A 12,454-nucleotide genomic window follows, 5' to 3' on the forward strand; every position below is an offset into this window, starting at 1 on the left:
ATGTCAGAAAAATGGTCCCCAGGGTCCGTTTTCGACCAAAAAAGGATCGTTAGTATCAGTGAAGATATCGCAGCAAAAGCCCGTCAAAATGACCAGGATAGGTGAAGGATAGATTAGGAAGGGCGGCGCGGGTCTCGGGAGCTCTCTGCTCACGCGACCATCTTGGATGCCCGCGTAGCTCCTCCCCCGTGAGACCTATTGTTAATAATTCTTTACAATATACATAATGTGGGCTGTGGCTCGGTCCAGAAGACTATTACTCTCTCACCTGATGAAACTGGCAGTTTGTTGTATCATTCACCTTGTATGGAGTGCTTGCCTTGTAATACATGAGTGGCCATTGTACTTCTCAATAGTACACTTAATTAGCACACATTGAATTATTTAACTCATAAATGCATTGTATATAGAAAACGCATTTTTGTATTTTTCACTGTAGCAGTTTTTTTTTAACGTTGTACTCAGGAGTCAACTGCACTCCAGACTTTTGCCTTTGCTTGTTTTGAACCCGGGCTGACACACAGGGGGTCGGGGGAGGGGCTGTTGCAATTTCAACCGAGCAAACCATGTTAATTCCTACAGCTGAAATGCTATGTATGGATAACGACACAGCGCGAATCACAGCACATAACCTCAGCAGTGAAAGGACAACCTTTAACCCTCGAAGCCTTGGGCCTCTGGAAACCCTTCTCTCAGCCACCCTCTGAAACTCTGGATTCTTGGAAGTTCTTAGCTCCCTGCCCACCTTATGCTCCCAACTCTAGGAGATACACACAGTGCGCAAACTACTACCCTGGACACTTAGACGTATAAAACAGCACACAAGAGCAAACACACCAAAGAAATACAACTGTTGATGCACATTGCCCCGTAACGGGAGCAGAACAGTAACGAGCAAACAAAAGGGGGTAATGCCAACAGGATCAGTCACTGAGGCAGGACAGTGCGCATGCGCAGTACACCCTGAACACTGCACTATCCGCGGCCCAGAATTATTTTCCATGTCAGAGGGAAGCCCGCACACATAGGTAAGCGTTCTTCCCCGCGTGCCACATGACACACCCGCACCTCGGATTCTAACGCGGCTTTTGGAAAAAAAAACGCGTAGCGCAAAAATAACCCCCGCACGCATGTGGTTAAATTACAGATGTGTACATCTCAAGTTGTACAGTGCTACCTTTGTTGAAAATGATAATAGGCTGAGTTGGCCCTGCCGTGATTCTGAGCTGTGATTAACACGTTATGCCGGGATTTCAACAACAGGAGTATATTTCACAGCAGCATCTATACTATGGAGAGAGGAGAGTGGCGACACATGGGAAAGGTGTCTCTGTTAAATGGCAGGCTTAGGGGCCTTCAGCAATTGAATTCTACAATTAAACTACATTTTGTGCTCCGTTAAATCTGTGGATTTTGCACAAACCACTGCATGCATTAGTGGTTCCAGCAAGTTCATTCTAAGGAGCAACGGGACGGGCTCCGCTCACAAACAGATGTGAATCATGAGTGGCACCGCTGGCAGCAGGAAAAGCGTCCTTCATTCACACGGTACACTGGTGTGACAGTCTCCAGCAGTGGAAGCTTGCTGCACAGACCCACACCAGATACAGCAGCACTGCTTTCCTTATACTGGAAACTGTGACAGACTTTCCTCACACACAGGGACAGGAGCAGTGTAAACATTCTCACAAGTACAGAGCAAGAACAGAAAGGGAGCCGTGCACTATAGCCTCACAACCCGAGAAAAGGCAAAGTACATGCATCAGCACTGCAAGCTTCCCCCACACAAACAGAGAAGGGATTACTTAGTGTTGCGACAACAGTACATTTATTCCTCTTGCATGCAGCACAGATATGATACAGCCTGCGGCAGGACAACCTTCCTTCACACTCAGAGAACAGTCCAAACTCTCTTCAAATACATATACATCGTGGAACATAGGGGAAGCAGAGCAAGCGTCCCCCATATGAACGGAGCTGGGATTCCAGGGGTGTGGCAACAGCAGTACTAGTATCCTTCATGTATGCAGCGCAGATATGAAACAGACTGCAGCAGGTCAAGCTTCCTTCACACTCAGTGAACATTACAAGCTCTCCCCAAATATATGTACATCATGGAGCATTGGTTAGCAGTGCAAACTTCCCCCACACGAACGGGAAAGGTGATATAGCGAGATGAGGTTCATTGTTGGTGAGTGGTAGTGAGGGAATTCATGGAGAAGGAGGAAACTCATTGTTTTGGACATTATTTGCGAGATAAGGCCCGGGATATGCAGGCGGCGGTCGATTATGTAGTGTACCAGATTGCAGAAATTCCTGTCAGGTGGTGGGGGGGGGGGGCGACATTTAAAATAATTCAGCTGGGGGGGCTCAACCTTCAAAAGTTTGAAGACCTCTGCCTTAGATGCCCCTCCTCGAGCTGTAAACTGCAAATGTTTCCTAGTAAAACAGGACATAGCACAGTGCTGTCACGGGAAGTGGACATCAAAGATGGACAAGTGTACGTGCCTGTCTGCGATGAAATAAATGTAAACATATTTGCATGTAATCAGAGTCCAGCCCCCTTTGCAGAGCCAGCTACCCCGGGCTGGTACCTCGCCTTCCCAAATGGAGCATATGTTTGCCCACTCCCCAGGACCCGTGCAGCTGGCTCACCCCTGCAGGGGAGGCCTGGCGTGTGAGGAGGCTGGCGGGCACAGGATGAAAACGCCCAGAGTGCGCTATGCCAACCCTGCGTGGCATCCCCCAGCCCGAGGGACATCCAGGGCCTTTATGTACGGTGGTCACACCCACCGAGCAGGGGACACGGCTTCTGTAAAGGATTATGCGTGTGCAGTGATGTGTGTGCCAGCCTCTTACTTGCTGTTATATATGAATTTCACATTGATGCGGCGCCTTAAATCCATGGATACCACATATGGCACTACTGCTTACAAAGTGGGCAGTGGCAGTGGTAAACATTGGCACACCGGCTCCGTGATAAATAGAATATTGACCCTACTGTGACACTGATGAAGACATAAACAGAAAAGAACACTTGTTTTGATAACCGGCCTGGTTTCACAATAGTTTAAGGCGCCCCTCGCGTTCAATAATTTGATCACACCTGAATCCATTCATATCTAAGAATTAGAACATTTCACAAACACAGTAAAATAACAAATAGAAAGATAAAATAGCTTTACTTATAGTGGTATCAACATTAAATCCTTATTAACATTATTAATAGCAATAATAATTATTGCAGTCCTATAATTATTATATTGCGGTTAGTATTTTACTTGTTATTATTACTGTTGTCTTTTTTTCTTAGTACTTTTTTTTTGTCTCATATCATTGGCATGCTACTCTATATTTTCAGCTAATAGGCAAATCTTTTTTCCCACCATTCTCTCTCTCTCCACTTTGATTATCTTCCATTCTCTTTGCCTACCTCACCATCTTCTTCCATGACAACTTTTCTCCTTCTTTCTTGCCGTCCCACTGCGCTCTCTCTCTCTTTGTCTCTCTCTCTTTGTCTCTGTGTCTCTCTCTCTCTTTCCCTCTCTTTTTCTCTTTCTCTCTCCCTCTTTTTCTCTCTCTCCCTCTTTTTCTCTTTCTGTTTCTTTCTTTCTCTCCCACTCTTTCTCTCCCTCCCTCTCTTTCTTACCCTCGCTCTTTCCTCTTTCTTTCCCTCGCTCTCTCCTCTTTCTTTCCCTCTCTACCCCTCTCTCCTCTTCTTTCCCTCTGTTTCTCTCCCTCTCTCTTTCTGTCCCTTTCTTTCTGTCTCTCTCTCTGTCTCTCTCTCCTTCTCTCCCCCTCTCTCTCCCTCTCGTTCCTTCCCTCTTTCTCTCCCTCCCGACTCGCTTCTTCCATGATGACTTTTCTTCATCTTTCTTGCCGTCCCACTGCGCTTTCTCTCTCCTCCCCTCTCCCTCCCTCTTTCTTTTACTCTTTCGCTTTCTCTACCTCTCCCTTTCTCTCTGTCTCCCTCTCTTTTTCTCCGTCTCTGCCCCTTTCTCTCTCCCTCTCTTTCTCTTTATCTCCCTCTCCCTCTTTCTCTCCCTCTCTCTCTTTCTTTCTCTCTCTCTCATTCTCTGTTTCTCTTTCTCTCTCTCTATTTCTCTCTCCCACTCTCGCTTTCTTTCCCCATCTCTTTCCCTCTCCCTTTGTCTCTCCCCCTCTCTCTCTCCCTCTTTCTCTCCATTTCTTTCTCTCTCTCTCTCTCTACTCTCTCTCCCCAATCTTTCTTTTTCTCTCTCCCCTCTCGCTCTCTCCCTCTCTTTTTCTGTCCCTCTGTCTCTCGCTCTCTCCCCTCTCTTTCTTTCGCTCTTTCTCTCTCTCACACACACACTCTTTTCCCCCAGATCCATATATTTGTAACCACATCTTAAAATTAAGGTGGTGTGATAGGTGGCTCCGCACCCCTGAGGCAAACTAAGGCCATTACTACCCGCCAAACAAGTTTGTGCAAACCCTGCAAACCAGTTTCAGGCAGGGGAAAAGCAAGACTACAAGAGAATCGAAGAACTGCAAGACTGGACCGATGCAGCACGAAGATATCGCTCCCCGAAACCCCCGAGACCCTGCGATGGTGTAGACCCCAAAATGGTGCCCAGCGCGTAAACGGGAGGAGAAGCCACAGCTACCAAACAGAGTAATCGCGGAAAGGAGAGAAGGGAGCCGCACTAGAACACCCCCAACGAGCTCCCCAGGTACAGCGACCAGTACGAACGGAGGGTAACAGGAGGTGAGCGGGGGCATGGTGCTTTGCGAAGCGGAGGAGCGGCTGGGCAAATAGAATACGGCGCAACAGCAAACAAAAGCAGGGGTCTGCAGAGGGAGCCAGCAAGCGGCTAATGGTGGCTATTGGTAGCGGTCTCCACAACTTACCAAGCACCCATTTGACAACGGAAAACGGCAACTGAGACGAAACCGAAACCACCGCCGCTCATGGGGGCCGCCATTACCGGAAGTGTAGTGGCGAATAAACAGAGGCTGGAAATGGTGCACGCCTAGTAGGACGTGCATGGACCGCAACCGCTGCATGAACCGCACGAACCGAAAACACCGCAATCACCGCAACCGCGATCAGAGACACCACCTGAGAGCGGCGGCTGATAGACGCGAGGGCACAGAGGAGCTGAGGCACGATAGCACATGACGAGGGTGAGGCGGGCGCAAAGGGAGTGCGTGAGTGCGGAGTAGAGGCAGGAAAGCAAAAGAACCGCAAGAGAGCGCAAACGCCGCAACTGTAACCTCCCCTCCAGCAGGTGCGCAGAAAAGCAAAGAGGAGCACTCGAACACACAAGCGCACAGGCAGGGGGAGAAGAAGCAAGTGGCCAACAGGCACCACTCGGCACCCACCAACTAAGAGGGGGAAAGCGGTGGCAAGGTGATAGTGCGCAACCACACACCGCATGCGCGCAAGAAGCGATGCGCCAACCAGCCCACTCCTGAGCCCTCAAGCCCTTGCGAGTAAGAACAGCTAAGGCCAACTATGTGGGGCCCGTCACCCGCGAGCAGACGGGGCCTAAAGGACAACAAGATACCAGAGGGGTCAAAGGAGAACACCCAGCGCAACACCAGCCGCACACCCACTCAAGCATCGCAAGGCAGACGGCCCAAAGCCGCGGCCGCGAACGAGACAAAGCACACGCTGGCAGGACTCAAAGCCAAGACCAGAACAAGGCACATTAGAGAGCCAAGCAGATACAGATCACAAGGATCCTACGCCTCAACATCAAAAGCAACTCTAGCAAGTACACCAGCAGTGACCCAAAGGGGAGGGCGACTAGGCAATATTCTGTCACGAAGAGGCATCGGAACTATGGCGAACAATGAGGGGAAAATAGTTGGGGACCAAAAGAAGCCCAAAATAGACAATCCAGGATCCCCAATGAAAACCAAAGGCGAAACAGCCACCCTAGAGACCATCCTAAAGAGAATTAACGAAGGGAATGAGGTGGCGAAGGAAACAAAGCTAAAGGTGGAGAACATGCTACTTGAGCTGGCTGCGATGAGAGCTGACCTTCACAAAACCAACATAAGAATGGAAGCTGCAGAAGGACGAATTAGCTCGGTGGAAGATGCAACCAAGGACAATATCAAGGCCATAGCAGAATGCCAGAGGGCCACGAAGGCAATACAGAGACAGCTAGCTGAGCAAGACGACAGGGCCAGAAGAGGCAATGCAAGGATCCTGGGCTTGCCGGAGGGGGCAGAGGACAAACGGGCTGTGTGCAGCCATGCTTGAGGCGATGATCCCCAAACTCACAGGCATCAATTTTGGAAGGCAGTTCGAGGTACAAAAGCCTATAGGGTGCCGGCAGGGAAACCAACGACGAGCAAAGGACCAAGACCAATCATATGTAACCCTCTGAGAGCGTGCCAAACTGATGCCATTTTTGCTTTCGCTAGGAAAAATCAGAACCTAACATGGGCAGGCTCCAAGATCGTTCTGACCCAAGACTACTCAAAGCCGCCGGTCGAGATCAGGAAGGGGTTTCTGGCCCTCAGAGAAACCCTGCGAAAAAGAGGCGCCAGCTTCAGCTTCGTTGGTCCGGCCCGGTTCAAAGTCACGGACAAGTGGTGTTTGAAAACCCAGGAGACCTAAGACGGTACCTGCAGGGTACACCAGCCGAGGAGATGGAAGAAACAAAAAGCCCCGGCGCAGCGAAAAGAAGCGCCTCTCCCGACGTGACCGGACAATCAGAGTAAGGCACACCACATGCAACAGGACAAAATGTCTACCTCAAATAACCAAGTGACATATGAACTTGAACTTCGACCACCAGGAGAAAGGACTAGCATCATATGCCTGGTAAAATCTACCTCGACCCAGACAAAAGAGCAAGTTGGCGAAGTGCAGGAATGGGTAGGAAACGACGCTTACCACGCTTACGAGCTCGCTCAAACCTACCTCTGGACTGTGAAGGATTGCGATAGGGGAGTCTGATACCGAAATGTAACAATGGGCCAAAAGAGAACTACTGAAACCGACTGTGCATTTTTTCAACTTTCAAGGCCCCGCCAAATAAAGAACACAAACTTTACCTCAGGGACGATGCGGTGCAAAGGAACTTTTTTGTCGCACACCCACTCAGCAAGTAAGGGGGTTAGGGGGGAGGAGAGGGCAGGGGAGAATGGGGGCAGCGGGGAGCGCATACATGGGGTTACTTTTTTCTCTACTACTCTTTCTCTATAACTTCCACATCTACATCTAGGAGCAACAAGCGCAGGCGTAAGCACAGGCACCTACAAGCAACACAAGCACCAATCAATGAAACATATCCCACAATCACTACACATACTACGTATAGCTAGCTATAAGAAGGAAAGTACCAACCACCTTCCAGTTAGGTAATAGCCTGCAGAGTGGATAGATTTGAAGTGAGAAAGAAAGTAGAAAAGCCACTTCAATCTAGATGTACACCCTAAATATGTGTTGAAATTCTGTTTGGAGCCAAATGAGGATTATTTGGCAAATCTATTGTTGTTTGAGAGAACTTAACTGAATATACGTTTTATTGTATGCCTCTTTTTTTACAGAATGATTATTTACTTATGTTGAGACGACCTTATTGTAGCGTGAGGCAACTGTAAAATTTAGAGGTGATATATTACCCTTACCATGATTATTTTCTTGGTTTTGGGTTCTGACTTTCAACACATGGTTTTGGGTTCTGACTTTCAACACATCTGATGATATACAAAGAAAAAGCAAGAAATAAAATTACAAGGACTATTTACTCTGGAATTTTGACTTTTTTGACATTGACTTTGAGAATTTGTACATGCAAATTCCACTCTTGAGGATAAGAGTTACTTGCCAGAATTCTGCTTGAATTACAAACGTGAACTGTAGGTGTGTGCTCAGAGGATATTGTATATATTGTCGTTCCCTTTGGGAACTAGTGATGTAGGATACGCATCATTTCTCTAGAGGCACCATAATAATATTGCTATCTGTTCAGTATTTTGTACCCGGATATTAGGGGTTGTGCGCCCACAGTTTGGTTGGTATCCTTAATAGAGAACACTTGGCCAACATATATGGCCCAAACACTGACGATAAACCCTTCTGGGATGGAGTGGGAGCGCAACTGCACACCCTACCACTAGATGACCTTCTTGTAGTTGCTGGCGATATGAACTAGGTCCTAGACCCAGCGATTGACCAACACCCCCACAGACCGAGCCCAGCCACACACACAGGCAACATCCTGAGGAACCTGTGCTCCAAACTTAGCCTGAAGGACCCGTGGCGTCTAAGTAACCCAGACGCTAGAGAATATACCTTTTACTCCAACCCACACAACTCCTACAGCCGAATAGACTACATCCTCATGTCGGAAACACACACCCACCTCATAGACCACACGGAAATTGGCCCGAGGACAATTTCAGATCACTCGCATATAAGCCTAGCCTTATCAGGAAAGCACAACGAAAAACCAAATCGAAGATGGCGTTTTGATGACAATCTGCTCACCAACATCTCTGCGAAAGCAAAGATAGAAGCGGCTATAAAAGAGTACATAACAATAAACGACACCCCAGAGACAGACAGAGAAATGCTATGGGACGCTTTGAAAGCCACCATCAGGGGGACCGTTATGACAATCAAGGGCAGGCTGAACAAGGAAAGAAAAAAAAAAATTGCAGACCTAGAAAAAGAAACTAAAAATCTAGAGAACGGCCACATAGCCAACCTAGAAGATAAGAACACCCTTACATGCCTGACTAAACGGAAGTACGAACTCAACAGAATACTGAGCGAGAGAGCAGGGACCTGGATCAATAAATGCAAATCTATTAACCTGTGTACTGCAAACAAAGCAGGGAAAAACCTAGCATCCTACCTTAAGGGGAGACAGAAACAGCACTCGATTGGGGCCATTAAAGACAGCCACAACAAGTCACAGACTGCAAACAAGGACATTCTGGAAGTCTTCAGAGACTTCTACGAGGGACTATACACGAGAGACGAAACACTAAAAGATGATGGGGGCAAAGAACTACTAGGTAGCATATCTACACCAACGCTACGAAAAAAGGAATGAGACATCCTCGAGCTAACTATAACGGAGGACGAAATAGGGAAAGCCACGGCAAGCCTGAAAGACAACAAGGCACCAGGGCCAGACGGATTCACGGACGTATTTTACAAGCAGTACCTACACATTCTCAAACCAACCATGCAAGAAGTATTCACGAAGTGTGTCCAGAATGGACGCATGACACAGTCAATGGCGGAAGCAAACATAATAGTTATACCAAAGGAAGGTAAGGACACCAACCAGGCAAAGAATTTTAGACCAATCTCACTCATAAACGTAGACTGTAAAATCTACGCAAAAATACTAGCAACCAGACTCCATGCATACCTACTGAAGCTTATACACAGCTCCCAAGTAGGCTACCTTAAAAACTGTATGTCCCATGACAACACAAGGCTACTATGCCACATAATTAACCATTCCTCCAAAAGCAGCAACGCAGCTGTCATGATAGCCTTAGACGCGGAGAAAGCTTTTGACAGGGTGTCATGGCCATACCTAGACCAATGCATGGGGAAATTTGGGCTAGGACCCAACTATAGGAAGATGGTAATGGCTCTCTACAATGACCCGAAAGCACGGGTGGTTGTAAACGGAGGCACATCAGAAATACTTCACCTAGGTTGGGGGACCAGACAAGGGTGCCCGCTCTTACCAGCTCTATTCCTGCTAGCGATAGAACCACTATTAACCATGATCAGAACCAACAAAGACATAGCAGGAATACCGGTAGAGGAAGAAACTTTTAAGCTAGCGGCATACGCGGATGACGTACTAATAGTCACATAAGACCCAGAGAGATCCATCAAAGCGATGATGGACACGATAGAACAATACGCCCAGGTCTCGGGGTACAAACTGAACAGAGACAAATCGGAATGCAAACCGCTGAACGTACACACAACAAAAACGGTGTTAGGCACGTCCGGCCTAACATGGCAACAGAAGCCCATAAAATATTTAGGCCTCCTCTTCGAGAGGGACCTAAAGGCCACACTGGAACATAACGAGCAAGCCACTCTCAAGAAAATTAAGGAAAGAGTAGAAGGGTGGTCTCCCAAATTCACAACGTGGTGGGGGGAGAGTGGAAACGATTAAAATGATGCTGACACCAATGGTTAATTACATGTTGTGCATGCTGCCACTAATAAACAAGGAAGACTTCCACAAAAGACTTGACAAAATGCTGAACAACTTTCTGTGGAAGGAGAAAAAGCCCAGAATAAGCCTACACAAGCTTAGATTGTCAAAAGACCTGGGGGGCCTTAACTTAACCAATTTCAAAAGATTCCAGGTAGCGTGCATAGCCAGACAGGGGCTCCACTGGCTCGACCCAAGACCGGATTACACCCCTGCATGGCTTTCACTGGAGCGGGGATTACTAAAAGGCATGAACCCAGTCACTCTTCTTACCGCCACCAGACACCCGGCGATCAAGGACAACCCCGTCCTAAAGAATACAAAAACAGCGCTCCTAAGCGTGGACAAACTGATGGCAACAAGCATAAGGAAAAGTCAATTCGAGTCCATCTGGCACAACCCCCAATAAAGTACAGGGATAAGACTCTGAACATGAACTCATGGTATAGACACGGAATCTCCACTGCCAATGACCTTCAGAAACAAGGCACGCACCTAACTTTTGACACCCTCAGGGAAGAGCACAACCTACAGAGCATAGAACTATACAACTTCCTGAAGATCAAGGTAGCAATAAGGAAGGCAAACCTTAACGGTCTAACACCATCACTCATACAACACGCCGCCAAACTCAACACACTAGGTCACCAAGTGGCACACCTTTACAAAGCCCTATGCCCCAAATCCACCAAACTCAATGACAAAGTCACACATTTTCTGGGTACAATAGCAGGTAGGGTGCTAAGTGAGGACGAGAGAGCAGAGCTATGGAGATCCACCTCTAGGAAAAAGGTAACGGCTAAACCAGACCAAATTCTGTCTAGTGCATAAGGCCTACTGGACACCAGCCCGCCTAGCAGGCATGGGAATCCGAGAGAGCGACTCCTGCTGGAACTGCGGCAAGGGGAAGGGAGACCTAGAACACCTACTCTTTAGCTGCTCTAAGGTTAGGGAATTCTGGGACAAAATTGGAACGCTAATTAACGAGATCACAGGGGTAACCATACACATAGACTTCCACAGCCTGGTACTGGGTTTCACTTCCCCAGCAATCACGACTATAGAAGACCGCGACCTAATTGACCTACTACTGACTGCGGCAGTCAAAATGGTCCTACGTAACTGTAAAGACACAGCGAAAGCCACGCCAAAAGCATAGCTTAACTGGATCACCTACCTACGAGGGGCTGACAACATTACAGCGACACACTCACCGAAAACACACAGGCAGTCGAATATGTGGGGCTCCCTAGATAACTACCTATCATCGCATAAACCACCATAGGCGGCAAAGCTGGACAATCAGCGAAGCGGCTCACCTAGCCAGTCTCTGTGCGCACAACAAGAATGTAACCTGCATCGCTCCTTTCTGTTCTCCTGCTCGACCTTTCTCTATCTCCTATCCTCCGGGGCGTGGGACCAAGGATGTCAACCAAGCAAAGCGAAGGGGCGGCAGACAACATCGGAAAACTGAACTTGGAAGACTGGCAATCGGACTAACGCCAATAAGGCTGGAAGCTGGCAGCGAACTTTTTGTTTCTCTGACTAGTTTTTCCTTAAGCATCACACAAGTAAATTAAAAACATATATTCCTTAGTTGTTCAACATTAAAATATGGTGTATTATTCCTTTCTGACATACCTTTAATTGTCTTGTTAGAGGTATCAACGAGAGATATCGAACGTCGCTAAAACTACAAAATAATAAACATAAAAGCTCCAAAAAATAGTAGATGCAATATAAATTGTGTCAAATATAATCACCCCAGAATATCTCTGATTCGAATAGTAACATAGTCGTGATTATAACAATTGGCAACAAAGTTCAATGGCTCTCAAGGAGTTAATGAAAAGGGCACTACAGTTTTTAGTTCTGAGGATATTAGACGCAAGGAAATCAGCCGATTTCTTGTTTTTTTAATGAATAAATACTTTTGTGCTTGAACGCTCTTTCAATGTCATTTGAAATAAACTGAGCGTTAATGAACATTCTTGCAATGTCAATTAAAATAAACTGACCAATAATGAAAGTCTTACCGTTTCTTCTTATTGGCACCGAGATGCTTTAAACTAAAGTAATATTTGTTACCGTTCATTCCCAAGGGTTGCCAGGCAACAGGATAACCGCTTTCTTTTTCTCTTTCAGGTTACAGGAAGACACGCCGGAGGACAGGATTCACTGGTGCACCAAGACCGGAACTCCATACTAGGCAGAAAATATCTCAGGATGCGCGTCGCAGCAGCACGGAATCTGGGCTGGAATCAGGTGAGTTT

General features: G+C 47.3%; 1 protein-coding gene across 4 annotated transcripts in view; it reads left to right on the forward strand.

The window, feature by feature from the left end:
- The window catches only part of LOC147701515 (kinesin-like protein KIF18B), a 373,257-nt gene that overhangs the window by 236,998 nt on the left and 123,805 nt on the right, over positions 1-12,454 (forward strand). For all 4 annotated transcript variants that reach the window (XM_086930193.1, XM_086930194.1, XM_086930195.1 and 1 more), the window contains exon 13: positions 12,327-12,446. In XM_086930193.1, the coding sequence (XP_086786319.1) occupies positions 12,327-12,446 (120 nt within the window). The remainder of the gene's footprint in view (positions 1-12,326; positions 12,447-12,454) is intronic.

Source organism: Lissotriton vulgaris, chromosome 7 (assembly GCF_964263255.1).
Source record: "Lissotriton vulgaris chromosome 7, aLisVul1.2, whole genome shotgun sequence".
Classification (NCBI taxonomy): Eukaryota; Metazoa; Chordata; class Amphibia; order Caudata; family Salamandridae; genus Lissotriton; species Lissotriton vulgaris.